This window comes from Peromyscus eremicus, chromosome 16_21, assembly GCF_949786415.1.
Source record: "Peromyscus eremicus chromosome 16_21, PerEre_H2_v1, whole genome shotgun sequence".
NCBI lineage: Eukaryota > Metazoa > Chordata > Mammalia > Rodentia > Cricetidae > Peromyscus > Peromyscus eremicus.
Window position 1 is genome coordinate 33,278,087 of NC_081432.1, and position 18,532 is coordinate 33,296,618.

The 18,532-nt window shown below is 42.2% G+C and overlaps 1 protein-coding gene across 9 annotated transcripts in view; it reads right to left on the bottom strand.

Annotated features, from left to right (window-relative positions):
• Window positions 1–18,532, bottom strand: part of Map4k4 (mitogen-activated protein kinase kinase kinase kinase 4) — a 150,703-nt gene that overhangs the window by 83,494 nt on the left and 48,677 nt on the right. For all 9 annotated transcript variants that reach the window (XM_059244036.1, XM_059244041.1, XM_059244038.1 and 6 more), the window contains exon 3: window positions 1,968–2,024. In XM_059244036.1, coding sequence (XP_059100019.1) covers window positions 1,968–2,024 — 57 coding nt within the window. The remainder of the gene's footprint in view (window positions 1–1,967; window positions 2,025–18,532) is intronic.

The window sequence follows — 18,532 nt, forward strand, 5'->3', positions numbered from 1 at the left end:
CAGGAGGCCACAACAGCTATTCAGGAAGCTCAGCACAAGCTGAAGACACTGAGTCCAGAAAGAACCTAAATTCTAGATTCATAAGTATCCAAAGCTTAAGGTTTACTTTTTTCAATTTTTTTGTTTTGTTTTGTTTTGGTTTGGTTTTTCGATTTTTTTTTTTTTCTTCTTGAGACAGAATCTCTTTATATGGCCCTTGCTGTCCTGGAACTTGCCATGTAGAGGCTGGTTTCGAACTCATGAAGATCTGCCTGCCTCTGCTTCCTGAGTGTTGGGACTAAAGGGTACACAGCCATGCCTGGACCAAAGCCTACATATAACATGGTATCCACAAGTCTAACAATAAACCAGTCAACAAGTAAGTTTATAAATATGCAAAAGCCCTGGGCTCCAGTGACACCATATCCCAACATAGCAACAGGAGTCACAGGGGCAGGAATGGGGACCAGCAAGAAGGTGCCATTGCCTGCCACTGCCTGGCCCAGTCTCAGAGAGCACTTCATAAATACCTACTCTATTTAAACTACAGTAAGTTAGAATGTGCTACTCTTTCATTGCTCTTTCAAAATGTTTAGCTGAGCTGGGAAGGGGGGTGTGGGGCACAGAGGTAGGCAGATCTCTGAGTTTGAGGCCAACCTGGTCTATAGGGTGGGTTTCAGGACAGCCAGGGATACACAGAGAAACCCTGTCTTGAAAAACAAACACAAAAACAAAAAATTTTAGCTGGAAAGCATAGTTTTCCACTGGGCTATATGCCAAAGTAGGATCCTACAGGACACAATTGAACTGTCCATATCATAATGTGTTATACAAATCTTTTGAATAGTTTCTAGTTAGCCTCTTTGACAATGAAAAGAGGGCAGTCACCTGATGCCACATGTTCAAATATTTCTGTCAGATTCAACAGCTGTCATGTGGCCTACAATGTTTTCTAATTCCAACTCACAAATGTGCACACTGGAGAGGTGCATACTGTTTGAAAGCAACAGAGAACACCTCTCCAAATTGCTAACGGCACATTGAACTCAGTGTAGTCATTACCATCCTCAATAGACTCCAGACTTGGGGGAACTATGATTTGATGTAAAGACATCCCAAATTCCTAAGATTGATGCTCATCTCCTTCTAGAAATCTGTAACTATGTTGAATCTGAATCAACATGGAATAAAAGGTAGTGAGTGCAGGAGATAAAACTGATTAAAATAACTTAAAATGAGGTGGATGTAGTTCCTCATAACCTATGTCTATTTTATTAAATAAGTAAGCACTTTCAGATGCACATACACTCACACAGGCACACCTCTGCATGTGCACATGTGTGAACTCACATTTTGTTTGACTCAGTTCTCTTTTTCCATGTAAAGCTACACAGTAAATCCTCACTGACCATTTCAAAAACTATCTTTTGCCACTCAATTTTGCCAACAATCTACTAAAGTTCTAACAGATGTTTCTCTTCCAACCTCTGGGAACTTGGCTGGATATTTTCTTCTCCCATGATAAATAAATAAAAAAACAAACAAACAAATAAATAAATAAATAGATGGATAGATAAGAAATGGAGCAGGTGTGGACTAATACCCTAAAGGAAGTTCTCCCTTCAATCTCTTTTCATGTGACCTCCCTGATCCCTCCTCCAATCTTTTCTATTAGTGAAGATGTTACCGATTACAGTGCATTTTGTGGCCAAGGATGATGTCACTCAGATGGAGGGGAGGTGTTATGGGTTGATGGTTAAAAAAAAAACATTAAGCAAACGCTTGCTACTGACTTAGTTAGTTGGGGACCATCTGCAACAACTCAAGTATGTCAACTGGCCTGCCGCTGGACCATGAGCATCAAATGCCACAGGAGAGCCGTGCCCTCAAGTGATCACAATCTCCAAGCATGGAAAGGCTCTTGTACTAGGACAGGAGTTAACTTTAAAGTCACAATCTCTTCATAAACATGTGTGTTCCAACCTTACCTCGGTGACATCCATAACCTTGATGGCCGCCAGCTGACCTGTTTTAACATGTCGACCCTGAAGAAACAGAAAAGAAAGACTAATTAATACCAACATTCTGGACAGCCATCCCAACAGAATGGCTAAAGTTTCTCACACAGCATATCTTCCTCATGCTTTTTCTATTACTAATAATAGAATGTCAAATGAATTTAGATAAAATACTAATTATTTTTCTCATAGGTTTAATGTATCTATCAATGTCTCCAAGATACTTAAAATACTATTTTGTTAAATTTATGTTTCTATATGTATGCCTGGGTAAGTTTATGTACACTACATGCATTCAGGAGCCCATGAAGGCCAGAAGAGGGCATCAGATCCCCCTGGAACTGGAGTTACAGTGGGTTCTGAGCTACTATGTGGATGCTGGAAACAAAACCAGGAAGCCATCTCTCCAGCCCTCCAATCCACTTACGTAATGTGTTTGTCTATACACTGGGGTCACCAACCACTCCTTCAACAGCCAAAAACAAATAAATAAATCATAAATGAGTAATTGTGTTTTCCTAGTGGAATCCCAATAGTAACTACCTGATTTCACAATTATAATGAACGTCCTCTTTAAAATCTTCCCACAGCCCCAATAGTCACTGTAGAGTATGGAGACTATGATGCAGAGTAAAGAAGTATACAAAAAGATTCAGGGACAAGCAAGATAACTTTGTCACAACTATAATTTTTTTTTTTTTTTTTTTTTTTGGTTTTTCGAGACAGGGTTTCTCTGTGTAGCTTTGCGCCTTTCCTGGGACTCACTTGGTAGTCCAGGCTGGCCTCAAACTCACAGAGATCCGCCTGGCTCTGCCTCCCGAGTGCTGGGATTAAAGGCGTGCACCACCACCGCCCGGCACAACTATAATTTTTGATCTAGAACCTAAAACTGTGTAGCTCATTCATGTCACTCTGTATTTCAAAAAATCTGGTATAATTCTCCTCCAGCACTGATGGGTTGGTTATCAGCCTGCTCTCTGCAGCAATACCTTGCTGGCATTTCTCAAAGCAATGACTAGGAACCACCTAGCTGTCTTGAACACGAGCTACCTAAAGATTCAGTTTTTACAAATGACCCTTCTGCAACAATGCAAAGCAGAAATGACACCCTCACATTTTCCACACACCTGTCTATCTTGTGGCCTCATGACAGAAAGAAGGAATTTCTAACATCAAACCCAAGGACAACTCTCCACTTACTCATAGAATCTGTGAAGGAACTCAAGTCACACGGAAAAGCCGTCCCTGAAAATGGTACTACTTGACAACGAAAACACTGCAGTTAAGGAACAACTAGTACGCCCAGCAACCAGTAGTGAAGATAAGTTTTAGACTGGTGTACCCTGGGCTCCATGAAGGACAGGCACAGTAGTGGTATACTTCATAGCACTGAGAAATACAATAATCAAGACACAAGAAACAAGGTGGGACACTTGGTCAGTGGTCAAATACAACCCCAGACCATGAGTCTGTCCCCTCCATCAGTAATAGCATCCAGACTCTCCCAGGACTGTGACAGCACAATCACAGAGTCAAACTGTGCTTTTCTTGAACCCAAGAAGGAGGAGTACACTTAAGACACAGTGTAACCTTATCCTCTGACACCGCCAGGTAAAGGGTACAATGATTTTCTCCCACACAGCCCTTTAGTCTTTCAGCCTTTCTACAGTGGCTGAAAGGCTATTTCCAAATCACTACAGGAAATTTCTCACAGCTAGAAATTAGGTGGTGGGAGAAAACCGAGTTGTTGGGGCTCCCCACACCCCAGGGAAGATAGGTATGCTCTGCTGGACTGGCTCAGATAAAATAGAGGAGGGAGGGACTCTAGATCTGTAAACACATGAGCCTATCAAACTGCTCTTACACTGTGTCATCTTCCCTTATTCCAAATGAGTAAGCTAACAATACCCTATCAGTGTCATTTTGTGAGTCTGCCTGGTTCCCAGTAACCAGAATTACTCCTCAACAGAGAAACTTCATAGCTTTTGATTCATTTTTGCTTCCCACCCCCAACCCCCAAGAAAATGAATGTTTCTTTTTTAAGAGGGGAAAAAAAAAAACAAACTAGGCTTGGCAGAGATCCAAGCCAAGGAAAACGGCCTATTTTTCAACTCTCCTTCGTGTTTCTGACCGAGTCAAAATTACCACCTTGCTCTTGCAAATATGCAATACATAACACATGTTCCAAGAAAAACCACACGATGCAGCTTTAAGACTCAGGACACTGCTGCAGCCTGTCTCCACCTTTAATGAAGTTTATCCCTGGTCCCACAGAAAGGGCAGAGGGAATAACACTAAAGGAAGCTTTTAAATCCCAGTGAGGGGAGAAATGGCAATGGTTCTGTTTTCCTAGATAATCTTCTAGCAACAAATACTAGTTAACAGACGCGTGTTGTGTAATCTTTACCTAGACTACTTATACCTCCTTAAAATATCTGATGAATCACTGTGTCCACTGACAGGCACAGTCTCATGGTCTCTTTCACATAAACAGGAACTTGGCAGATACATGAATGTATCCAAGACGTTAAAGACAGAGCTTAGGACTCTAACTCTCAGGGATGGTCCCAACATACCTTATGCCAACTTCTCCATCAAGAAATTTGTTTGGTTAGTTGGGTTTTGGTTTTTTGAAATAAAGTCTCATGAGACCAGCACTAACCTCAAATTCCTGATCCTCCTGCCTCAGACTCTCAAATTCCAGGCTTAAGAATGCCCAGCTCCATCAGAAGGTGTTCCATTCATCTCCACTGTCCCTTACAAATCCTTGCTGGTAGTGCACGTTTGACAAGGAGGTGCACTATAACTTAGCACTGTTTCTGCTCATGGTGCTTCTGTCTAAAGCTTGCCCTTCTTTAAAGCTTCTGTGTTGCAGCATCCTTTGGCCTAAAAATAGATGCAATACTACAGGAGGTTTTATTTACTTTATGGAACTATGTAAGTAGATGCTTAATGGAAAAGTAAATGTTTTCTAGCTTCTAGCTTCAATAGCACAGACAAGTGCCAGATTGGGTCACCTCAGTTCCAGCAAACATGATCTTGTGGCCCGCACAGCCTTGTAGTCCTGTAAGAGCAGCAGAGCAGACACCTGCACAGCCCCACTCTGGGGACACTCGGCGAACAGGTGTCTCCTGTGTAAACTCCCATATTCCTCACAGAACATAATGCAAGCATCATTTTATAGAACAGAGAACTGAACTTTAGAGACAATTACACTGATCAGCTCAAGTTTACACCCAGACCTACTTCCCCTACCAGATGTGCACTTTTAAGACGGAAACATCCTATCTAATCAAATTAAACATAAACTTCTAGTATATTATTCTACAAATATTGATACTAACTTATAATCAAATATGGCAACACAATCACCAACAATAACCATATATTGTCAATTCCTGGCTTGGGCCTCTTATGACAAAGAGCATCTTTAGCAAACAGAAAGGTATATGAGGGCAAATTCAGAGCCCATGGGTCTCTGAAACTTGCAATGGGCTGTTGTTTATTCACATAGTTATCTCATTATCCATTTTCTTTCAATAAATATTGGAAATCAAAAAGGCTTCCAAGTAAGTCTACCAAGTTTAATCCAAAACTGCTTAAGGACATGGTACCTGCTCAGGGAGAAGGTGTGTGTGTGTGTGTGTGTGTGTGTGTGTGTGTGTGTGTGTGTGTGTGTAGAAACACTGTACTTGCCCTAGAAGAGAAGCACTATTTGTACTCTATAGTAGAAACACAGGATAGTGAGAAACCAACTGTTCTCTTTTGCTAGGAAGGGCAAAGGGTAGTTTCTAGAGAACAATAATAACCTGAAGACAATCAATCAAAGAGTAGAACAAGGGTTCCTTCAGAACTGGAGCGGCAGACAATCTTTTCTGTATCCCAGAACAGACACACAGGTGGCCAAAAGTAAGAGGAAGGACACAATGATTCACCTAGGAGGACAAGCCCTGCCACAAAACCACGCAAACTCCCTGCAGACGACCAGGCAGGGCCGTACACTGCACACCCCACCAAGACGGCAGCTCTCTCAAAAGCGTAGGAAAAGATTTCATCATGGTGTAAAAAGGGAAGCAGGTCTGGCTGCTTCTCATTTCCACTGAACTACAAGCTTTGTTTCAGAAACCTTTGTTCCTAGACCTTTTAGCGATGTTTTGTTGGTTTGGAACAGTTAGTTTAGATTTAAAGATGTTCACTGGGGGCTGGGCAGATGACTCTGTGTGTAAAAGCACATCTTAGTATGAATGCCCAGTACTCACCCAAACAATGCTGAATGGAGCCTGTCTGCAATCCAGTGTTCCTATGGCAAGAGGGGGCAGTGAAAGGAGAAGCCACGGATGTCCACGGATTAGCTAGCCCAATTCATGGAGCAGCAACCAACAAGAGATCCTGGGTCTCTGGGTAAAGGGCAAGGACCAACACCCAAGGTTATCCTCTGACCTCCAGACAAATGCACCTGCATGCACACACGAGTGTGAGCACACACACACAGAGAAATAACTTTTTTTAAAATCCAGTTTATGAAGGTGTCTGAAGAGATAGCTGAGTGGCCAAGAGTGTGTATTGCTCCTTCCAGGACCTAAGTTTGGTTTCAAGCACCCACACCAGAAGGCTCACAACCACCTGTAGCTCCAGCCCCAGAGGATCCAACATGCTCTTCTAACTACTGCAGGTACCTGTACACAGATGGCATGCGCATGTGCGTGCAAACACACACACACACACACACACCCTTTTTCTTAAAAAAGAAAAAAAAAATTACCTAAGGGAGAAGTATTAAGCTTTTCTAGTAAACAAGCCATTCTCAATAATAAAACAGACAAAAATATTGTTCCTGTTCCCACAGAATGTGTAGACTTCCACCCCAGATCCAACATGAGAACTGAAGAGAGCAAGACAAGATTCATGGCTTCCTAAAGCAGTGTCTGGTGGCTTCTTGTGTACTTTTGAAGCTCACTTCTTCTGAGGAATGCTGGGAGTGGGAGGAACAGTCTTCTCCAGGGAAGAGCACACCAATTGGTTACCCAGTACCAAATGGTTGGCCCTGAAAACGTACAAGTAAGATTATACAGACTGAACAGGTAATGTTTAGGAATATATATTTACATATTGATTCGTCCCAAATCAATGAGTCATCATCATCTTGCACAACAGAGTTAGCAAAGAACAAAGGAAACTTTAGACAGAGGAAACTTTAGAATGTGTAGTATGTGTGTACTAATGAAAAAAAGAAGCCATGAATTTGAAAAAGATAACGGAGGGGTTTATAGGATGGTTTGGAGGGAGGAAAGGGAAGGGAGAAATGTTGTAATTATAATATAATCTCAAAAATATTTTTTCAAGTTTCACACACACACACACACACACACACACACACACACACACACACACAATGACTATTTGAGAAGGCCAGACTGAGATTCCCCTATCCCTTAGATGCAATTCATATGAAGAGGAAAGTCAAAGAGCCATGCCAACACAATGCCTCATCTGGACCAACACATCCATCATGGCAGCATCTCATCTAGACCACCAAGAGGTCAGCTTGAAAATTCCAAGGTCCTCCCTGCTCTGAGTTTGCTTTCTAAAGCACATATGGAACCCCCATAGCTCTGTGCTAACCAGGGTGAGTTCAGCACTAGGCGGTCTGATGATCATTCTTCTATCTACCCATCCATCCCACAGGCAGAGAGACCAGGGTAACTGGTTCTGCACTGTAAACCTCGAAACCACTTGAGTGGACTTTACAAGAAGTGTCTAAAAAATAAAATAACAGCAGGAAGAGGGTACATGGCAGCCAGACAGCACTGTGAGCTATCTAAGGAAGCATGCCACCAGCTTACGGAGAGAGTTGAGAGCACTTGAGAAAACAGCTAGATGTTCTAAACAGCTCCCTGCAGGACAGTAGGAATAAGGCAGCAGGAGCCCACCGACCCACGGTGCAGGTCTCATCACTGGCCTCCAGTATGTGGCTAAGGACAGGCAGGCTCACACCTTTGCATATCGCATCCTGTAGCTCCTACTTCTCCTGACAACTAACATTTGCTTGTTGCTTCTCCATCTCCCAGGACCAGTGCTGCGTGTGAGCAGGTAGACAGAGGAAACTTTAGAATGTGTATTATGAGATCACTTAGAACTTGGGTTTTAATTAAAAAAGAGAGGACACTCTCGAGCGTTTAAAAACCTCCATATCAAATCATACCTTCTGTAGGTAAAAACTACTTATCTAAAACAGCACTAAAGATAACTAGGCAAACTGATGGTAGGAGTGCCTAAGCCACGCCCCTCCCCAATCAATGAGTCATCATCTTGCACAGCAGAGTCAGCAAAGAACAAAAAGCTAAATGCATCATGTACCACATTTTCTTTAAGCGACCAATCTGGAAGAGAAACTTTCCAAACCTTGAACTCCTGAGTACCATAAAAATGCTTGTCCTAATGGCTCAGAGAAATTATTATGAACATCAAGTACGATCCAGTCCTTGCAATTAGATAGCTTCGGGGAATTATTACACCCAGTAGTACAAAGGGCCTAGTCATTTGGGCTCTACATACTTGTTCTGTAATTTAGAAATTATCTCAAAACATAGCTTCTTAAACCATGGGTTCAGACCCCATAAAGGGAACATAATTAAATATGGGGTCATAAAAAAAATTAGGCAACAGTAAAAATTTCTGAACATGCAAAGGAAAAAAATTAATTGAAAACTCAAATACTTGATTCCAGGTGTTTCCGGCATCGTGAGGACTCCCTGCAGCCTGGGCTCTGGACACACACAGCATTAAGTACTCGGTACAGCCTATGTTGGATGCCATTGAACACCAAGGAATACTGCCTAAGACACCCCAGCTCAGAGTCAAAACTGTTTACTGCCTATGTGAACTGCAGTGTTTTTACTGCTTTTACAGAAACTTAACAGTTCTATTACAAAAGAGACCTTTAATATTTTTCTACTGTCATTCCTCAGCATATAAGTATTAAATTTGTGAGTGTTTGGATTGTTTTGTGAGAATGTTTGTTTTAGGACAATGGAAATTTCTGACTGCAGACAGCTATGACTACATGTATCATACCAATACAATTACCATTCCCTTCATTCACTTGAAAAATTCTCTACTCTTTACTATATGCAAACTTATGCACAAGAAATATACATTCACATATACAAGTAAGTAACTAGTCGATCTGTTCAAGCTAATCCTCAAGTTCATATACTGCCCTGATGCATTAGGAATGAATACTAGGGCCAGGTGTCAGAGTGCAAGCTTTTAATTCCAGCACTCATGAGGTAGAGGCTGGCTTGGTTTCTGTAGAGAGTTCCACCTCTACATAGGGAGTCTCAAAAAAGAATACTAGGGGTTCAGGAGATACAAAATAGCTCAATGGGTAATGCATTCCAATCCCCAGCACCCATGTAAAAAACTGGTCATGACAGAATGTATCTATAATGAATGCTAGCTAGTACTGAGGGCAGAGACGAGATGATCCAAGGGCTGACTGCCCGGCCAGTCTAGCCAATCAGTGAGCTCCTGATTCAGTGAGACCTTGTTGTAGAAACTAAATAAATAAGGTAGAGATGAGTTGAGGAAGGTACCTAACAGTGACCTCTGGCCTCTATGAGCACACACACAGGTACCATCTACTACCACCCACCTGTGAGTTTTAATAAAAACCTGTTTATTATAATGGTAACCATTTGTCCAGAATAAAAGACCAAACAGAATTGTAGCATTATCTCCTCACCCAAGAAGTTTCTATACATTTCTCTCTTGTAACTTTATAATATACTTCATTCTGTGAAATTATATCCACAACATCATTGTGATGCTGAAATGTAAGTTCAAACATCACTAAAGCACTTAGAGTAAACGTTTCCAATTGGCTTAGGGACAAGCATCAGCACTTCAGACACTCAAAAGACAAAAGAGCATGTGATAAAGGATGCTGGTTCCATTCTGGGCTGCTGACCTGCCCATGGATTTCTACTCACCACTAACCTAACCTCCAATTAAGGTTGCAAACTGTTGCTTCTCTAAAAAGCACTGCTCCTGAGCCCAGATATAGGTACACTGCTTTTGGAGTCAAACTAGGAGTGCCAGTCAATCAAAGAAAGAAAAGGAGAAAAAGATCATTTGAAAAATAAATTGACGTTGCACACTGCTACATGTTATTATTTATATGTGGTTCTGTGGGCTATGATGTCATAGACTCAACTGCTGAATAACAGTAGCAAAAGTTTGTCAGCACCCATATTAAAAGACTTTGTGTTGGCTTGTTATGGCTACACATCTCTCATTTCATATTACCCTGGTACCATAATAAGGTGCTTTCTGAAGGTTCCTGAAACAAGAAACCACTCTCTAAACATTAATAGTGGGGTCTTCTCCCTGGTAATTCATTGACTAAACTGGACATCACATTTCCTGCTGCTTATCTGTTGTAGGGAGTGAGTAGTGGTGTGATATTTGTATTTTACCATTTTTGCTGAACATTACAAAAAAAAAAGCAGGGAGTTACATAATTTTTAAAACTTTATTAGTGTGTGTTCAGAGTACAAAGCAATGGGCTTTGTAACACTTTAGTTCAAGTATATCATGAACTTTGGACATACTCTCTCCCCATTACCATCTCCGGCCTTCCTTTCCCTCTCCCACTAGTGTTCTTCTTCCAAAATGCTCACCATTTTAAAACCTGCATTAAAATTGCTGTCTTAGGCTAGGCCCAAGGAATCAGTATCTAAAGCTGAGCTGACAGCTGCCTCTGGGGACTGGTCCCTTAGACAGGAGCAGCTCCCAGCATCCTCTCAGCTTTTATCACCAAGAGTCCTAAAAAATACTTGCAAGGCACAGGACAGTGGTAGGTCTTGAACCACAGATGAGTCTTTGAAGAGACTGTTGCTGTTATTATGTGGGTTTGGTTTGGTTTTAGTCAAATACGCTTGATCTAGATCTACTGTACCATACTCCATGGACAGTAACATCAGCACACAGTATGTAACACCAAAACCCAGATTCTCAGTAAGAAAAGTTGAGAAATCCCCGAAACACTATCACATGTGGCAGTAAACTGAACATCATACCACAGCTAATAAGATGTATGGTTGTCTCCTGGATTCCTGGAACAAGAGGTGCTGAACTGACAAGAAGACAATACAGGAAGCAGGCATCAGAGGCACCAAGAGGAGACTTCTGAGAGCCCTGAATCCTTTCCGCCTTTTAGTGTTTGGACCACACTAATCTACCATGCAAACAGAACCCAGAGCAAAACTGGAAATATGTCAGACGCAGGCAAACTGTAGGTAGGTGTGGCCACCCTCCTTTCACCAGGCTCTAAGTCGTTGTTGCTTTTGTGGTCTAAGGTACTGGGAGAAGAGGGAAGAGAAAAAGAGATGGCAAATCATGAATTACTGGACTCTCAACTCTTACCCCCAATGCCAGTCCAGGCCTGCACACAGCAGGGCATCAGCAAATGTTTTTCAGCAAATAAGAAAGAAGAGAAATCCAGTCGATGGTCTGTAAACACACCTTTGTATATGCAATCGCAACAGGAGCCGGACCTTCAAAGCCCTCAGATGACCTTTCCTTCTAGGATTCTAGGCAATTCCATGTAAGCAGACCATCCAGGGATAAGCTCACTGAGATATAACTTCTTCACAGAAAACACAATCAAATGGAGGGAGGAAAAGAAGGGAGGGAGGAAAGAAAAAAAGGAAATCAGGCAGCCATGAATCAACTCATCTGCCTCTGCAGTAGACAGGACATCGCCTCTCCAGGTCCAGACACCTGTGTTGTACCTTACAGGCCAGGTGTCCCGTGTCTTTGCCCTCATACACTGTATACTGTAGCCCTGCAAAGCCACTGCACAACAATGCACAGGAAATCTCAGGAATTTATACTGACAGGGGAATATAAAACCTACAGATGGATGGCTACAACCTTAATTCAACCCTTAAAAAAAATAAGAGCTATATATATATGTTTGGGGGGAGGAGCAGGAAACCCTATTCACCATTAAATTTATATACCAACAAAAATGTAGTGAAAACAAAAACCAGATACCTAGCTGGAAAGGCCCAGAGCCTGCCTCTGGAGAAGACCTGTGGGACGGTTTGCATATGACCCCTGAGGTCCTCCAAGAGCACTAAGAGACATACTTCCTAGGAAAAGCACAGCTCTCTCTTAACACTGAGAAATCCAAGGAAGAACACATGGAAGGCTTTAGGGTAATGGATCTGTTCTAACTATAGATTCAGCAGTCCATACATGTGTAAAAAACTCTTTTTAGGCTTGTACACACACAGAAAACTAAAGTCACTTTTACTTGACAATTTTTTAAAGTAACTGAACTGAAGCAGCAATGATTCAAAAGCCAGGGTGCCTCAGCCCTTGGTTCTCTTTTCCTGTTTTCTCAGTGAGGGGCCCCTCAAGACAGACAGACACTTCCGCTCAGAGACTGATTCTTGGCATTGCCTTCCTTCCCTCTTCTTCCTTCCCCCTCCCCCTCCCTTTTCCTATTCTTTTCACATTGTCATTCAAGAACTTCAAAACTAAAGAGTTCCTGGTGATCTGGGATGCTCAGATGGGAAAACATCAAAACTGGGACAGGTAGAGTTCCTACCCCATCCAATAGTAGACTCTTCAGTGAAGTTCATGGAGGGTCTGGTAATGCACAAAGCCCCTGAAATGGGTATCCATACAACACCCATAAGCACTACCCTGCACCAACATGAATTTCTATTACACTTTTCTGGAAACACAATGCAAATAAATCAACTTTATCCATTAGCTAAAACAAAGCTGCACAGTCCCATAAAATGGTGAGCAGCCTAGGCTCACATCACCAACCTCCCCTCACTGGACACCTACACCTCAAAGCAAAGATGGACACTAATGTCTGCTGCTACTTTTCTTTCTCCTCCTTGAATGAAAACATAAAATAATTTCATTCAGGTTTTTGGAAAGTAAGTCACAACTGTCCTCAATCTAAACAGAACACAGCTTGCGTGAAAACAAATTATTTTCATAGTTCTGCTCTTTTTAATTGGTAGGTGTGCTTCTAATTTGATACCTTAAAAGAATTTTTGCAAAATTCATTAAATTTCACCCTAAGTTCACAAACCAAGTTTAAAATGACTGTAAGTCTGGGGAGACAATTTGCCCTTTTGGTGAGAAAAACATATGGAATGATTCTGAACGATCGTTGAGGGGCCAGGACAACAATTACAAGTCTGTGAGCCTCCTCTGTCCTCCTCACCAGGGGCCATGCCTGACCAGTTCATTTGGTCAGTGTCCTTTCAGTGCACACTGAGCCAAGACTTCTGAAGCCCAATGAGAAAATCTCAGGGTAAAGACAGTGGGGTGGGTCTGCTGGAGACCTGGCCCCACCATGCCTTAGAGAGCTAAGCTCAGGGAGGAACCCTACTGACCTCACCAGGATCACCTCAGCACCAGCAGCAGTGATAATTGAACCATGCATCAATCACAAACGAGCTTCTGCTTCACTCCTGATTTCTGCCTCTACTTAAGGAAGAGCAAGTGTGCAGTCGACCGGAGCCTTCCTTTTATAGGCCCTCCCACTTCCAAATGGCAGTCTTCAGTTCATCATGTGAGGAATAAATGGAGGAAACAGCATTGCGAACTACGTGCACAGTCTATATTCAGCTGGATCCTGGTCACAACTTCACACCACTTGGTAACAGCTGTCTGCCCAGCATAACTGCATATCATAACCATTTTAGCTTCTATAACTGACTGCCGGAGACAACAGCCCAAGAACCCCTGATTAATCGTCTCAGTTCAATGTAATGGAGATGATCAAAGGAAAATACTGAATCCTACCCTCTCCTTAAGAAACAAGGCCAGGAGGAAGATAAGCTGTTGCTACTCACACTGTCTGCATTGCTACAATTTCACACAGTAATGTTTTTAGTCTGTGAAACTTCAAAATGAGCCAGGTGTGGGGGTGCACTTGGGAGAGCATGCTAAATAGAGGGAGCCTGAATCCAAGCCAAGCCTCTCTTCTATATAGAAATACTGCCTCAAAACAGTGTGTGAGTGTACATATAAGAATCATTGTATTAAACTATTGCTATGATTATGATTAAGACAGTAATGTAGTTAAACAGCTTAAGTAATTGTAGTAATACGGTACGTGTCAAGGGAAAAGTACACAAATAAGTAACCATTATGGAAAAAAAAATTTAAAAAATCTGTTTCAATTAGTTTTTAAAAAAAAGTTCAGAAATAAATTTATATTGAGCAACTGTACCAATTTCTATTATGCCACCAACCACGGTCAGAAGGCCGTGTTACCTGGGGGAGAGCAGGAGTGCAAGGAACAGCAGGTCTGAGTACAGCAGCAGCAGCAGCAGCAGCAGCAGCAGCAGCGTGTGTTACAGCTCACTCTAACCCAGCTATTAGCAGGCCCGGCTGTCACAGCAAAATCAGAGCAAATTTCCTACTAATTAAAGGCTGAGATGGTTAGAAGGGAGCACCTCTGTCTGGGGGAGGCTGCCCTGGGCCAGCAGGTAGAAAACACTCTCAGCACCCAACGCTGTGGCCTCGAGAAAGCGGCAGCAGGGGCACTGCCAAATGAGACACTGGATCACACCAAAACAGTACAGAGCTGCGCTTTCCAAACTCTGCGAAGTCAACGGTCAGGCTGTTTACAGATAACAGATCACAGCACAACCACAGCAAAGGCTCCAAAGCAAGCTGTCCTGCTCAGGAAACAGCCTTTGCCGTCAGTCCGCCTTCTGAGATGAAATGCAGACTAGGGGCTGGGAAAAGCACACTGAGAGAAGAGGTGGAAAACTGTGTGTGCGTGTGTGTGTGCGCGTGTGTGTGTGTGTGTGTGTGTGTGTGTGTGTGTGTGTGTGTGTGTCTGTGTGGAGGGGGGAGTGTCTAATAAAAACCAGGTTAAATCAGAGCTCTTTCTTCTCGGCGTGTAGAAGGCAGTCTCCAATAAACCCCTGCAGCATTTTCTCACCAGATCAGACCATGTGCCCACGTTCCCCTTTTTCCTGTCAACCTATCTCTCCACTGGAAAGAAGCTGCCTGGCCTGTGCAAGCAGTTTAAAACACTCCTTCCCAGCACAGGAAACAAAGGGAATGGGGACAAAGATGCCAGCGCTGGACAAAAACAAGGAAAGGACAACCAATGCTCCAACTTTTAAAGGAAACTCTGAAAGGGGGAGAAAAACCCTCAATTCTGAGAAGGCTCTAAATCTGAAAATAGCTGGAAATAAGAGGCTTATGGTTTATTTCCTTCCACACTACCTAATCAATTCCACTTGTGCATATATATTTATACTATGGGGAATACACTGAAGAGACCAAGGCCATGTCTCAATGGTTGAGAGCTGGGCACTGCTCCAGGCCTCCTGAACCTTTCTAACATCCAACTTTAAGACAGTTATTTATGTTCATGCTTATCTTAAGGCAAAGCCAGACTACGTGACTGACTGACAACTGCTAAAGCTGTACCATCCTTCCCTCTAAGTCTACATGACCACCGCCCTCTCCCGTGTCCAGCTTCACCCATCACTCAGAAAGGAGAGGTAAAAATCAGTCAAATCTATTTTTCTCTGTCAAAGACTCTTGCAGCACAGAGACTGGGCAGCCACTTCAGTTCAATTTACTGACCAAGGGAGAAATTTTGCCAGAACAATCAAAATAAGAGCATGGGTCCACAGAAGGGGGTAACCCAGAAGTTGTCTGTGAGACTGGTCCAGGACCGACAGAAACAGCAAGAACTTCCCATGCCCTGGACCACAGAATAAACCTTGTTATTGCCGCAAGCTTCTTTGGTTTTGTTTGTTTGTTTGTTTTGTTTGGGCTTTTTTTTTTTATTAAAAGTGAAAAAAAGCAATATGACAAGAAATTCCGTTAAAGGAATTCATGAGTCTACATTTTAAATACAATCTGTAAAGGAACTGTTTCAGAAGTGAAAATACCATTTTTCTATTTTAAATTGTTAAAACACATAGAAGTGAAAGAAATGGCCCTATATGTAATGACTATCTAGATCACACACCTGCTAACAGTAACATTATTCATCTGGTTCTCCTAGTAAGACAGGTTACTACAATACTCCAAAAGAGAGACATCAAGAAAACCCTTTCCAAAAAACAACAAAAAAAGGGAGCAGTTTTCAAATACCATTATGACAGCTAAGAAAAATGATGATTCCAGTATTTCTCACTAATCAGCCTACACTCACAACCTAGACTTTAGCTTGTTTCTAAACAATCTTTCTTACTTATTCTTTTGACTCTGTGTCACTGTGAAAGTGAAATCACCCCCTCCCCACACGTACACCCAAAAGGTGTGCTTGAACCTTTGGTCCCCAGCTGGTGGTATTATCTGGGAAGGTAATAAAACCTTTGGAGGCGGAGACTTGTCGAAGGAAGTACGTCACTAAAGGTGAGCCTAGACTAGAGGTTTTACGGCCAGGCCTCACTTCTTTCCACTTTCTGCTTGCTAACTATAAATACAGTATAAACAGCCAGCTCCCTCTCCTGCCAGCATACATCACCCACCACTAGAGGCCACGGCCCTTCTTAAACTGCAAGCCAAGATAAACATCTCCTTGCTGGTCAAGTAGGTGGGCAGAGCAACAAGAAAAGTAACTAATTCAGCAGAGCAGCTTCTTTATAGAATGATTCCTGTTTTAAATGTGTCAGACTGTTCCTTTGTATTTCCTATGTTGATAAATGTGTTCCCCTTAGGCAGCAGTTTATCCCCATTAGATTCTGATTCACACTGCTAGGAATGCTATGGATAACGGCATATGTGTCCACAGCACTACAATATAATGGCAGGCCATCTCACTGACTGTATACTAGTGGTCCTGAGCTTGATTAAGTAGTGATATCAATATTTTCATCTAAGATCATTTCACCTACAAGCATCATAAATGTTGAGCTCAAAAGCCAAGACTTGGACTGCAACACAGTAACTAAGCTAAGGTTAAATTTCCAGTAGCCTGACATTCAGAATAATGGCCTTTCTAATAAATTGAGGCATGGATTTTGAAAAAAGGTTCAACTAGTGCACAATTTCTCACAAATAATTTTATGTGATGCTATACTGCAACAACATTCTGTACGTGTAGTGCATAAAACTATACACACACACACACACACACACACACACACACACACACACATATATATGGCTTTTGTTAATGTTCTCTTATGTGAGCAAACAGTATTTCCAAGTGTGTGAGATACACCCTCTCTAAGGCACATCAAACCCCAGAACTCCCCACACACATAAAGCTATGTCACAACAGCTCCACATGGCAAACAAAAGCTGGAACACAACTGCAGAATCTAGTCCTGTGTGCTCAGACAAGAACAGCACTTGGGGTTAACAGAACCCCAGCATTGGCAGGCTGGCTCTGTGAAAACTCACTTCTCTCCATCCTCAGCCTTGGGCTGGCACACTGGTGTTACTGTTTTGTTAGATTATACTGTAAATGTAGCAGGAGAGTTCTTGTCAGGTTAAGGTGGATTTCCACCTCTTTCACAGATGCATTCACGCCAGAATCCTATGTAATTTCTAGTCTTCGTTCCCTATAGAAATCTTGCATTTTCCAGTCCATCCAGTCTCTGAATGTTATCAGTTTTAAAACTCTAGAAAAATTTACTTCACCCAATTCCTTTGTTTGGAAAACACAAGACTACTTGTGCACATTCTGGAAACAACTGATTTTTCTCTATCTAGAACAAATTAACTGAGTGAACATTTTATTTTACAAGCTCCACCAATTTCACCACTAAAAACCCTGGAAAAACTACAATGTCCAACATAAAGCACAAAAGGATCTAAGAATTCATACATAGTATAAAAAGTCACCTGACTTAGTTGTGATTTGAAAGACACAGCCTAACATATGGGTTGGGCTTTTACTCTTTTCAAAATGGCTCTACCATGAACCAACTCCCATCTCACCTACAGCAGCTCTGAGCACAGGGGCCTCATCCATTTGCTGAAGTGGGAGGCAAGGGTATATACAAAGAAGTTATGCTTCTCCTGTCCTCACTGGATTCTTCTCTGGAGCGGTATGCTGAGGTTAATTAAGTGGATTTAGGTTCCCAGGTATCCAGTCTCAATCCAAAGCAGTTGTCTAAGAATGCAACTTGAATGTTCTGTCTCTATGCTGTCTGGCCTCTCTTCCTCACACACAGCTACCTATCAAATGAGTCATGTCACCTTTCCATACATGATAAAACACTAAAACTCACTACCATACATACCCAGCCCCTATCCATCCAAAGCGACTGTTGGGAACCAGCATAAAAGAAACCACTGACTCCCATAATCCTTTCCTCTCCTTCCAATTACACCAGAAGGAGGGCCAAGCACTAAGGCCCAAGAGCAGGAAATTTGTATTAAAGTCCGAGCACCTCTCAGCCCTCTGCTAGCCCCAGTGAGACAACAGTACAGCTTTGTGTACCACATGCTTGGGGGGTTTCTCCACAGCGATTTCGAATGAGGAAATTATGTTTATTGCCAGACTTTTGTTAAAG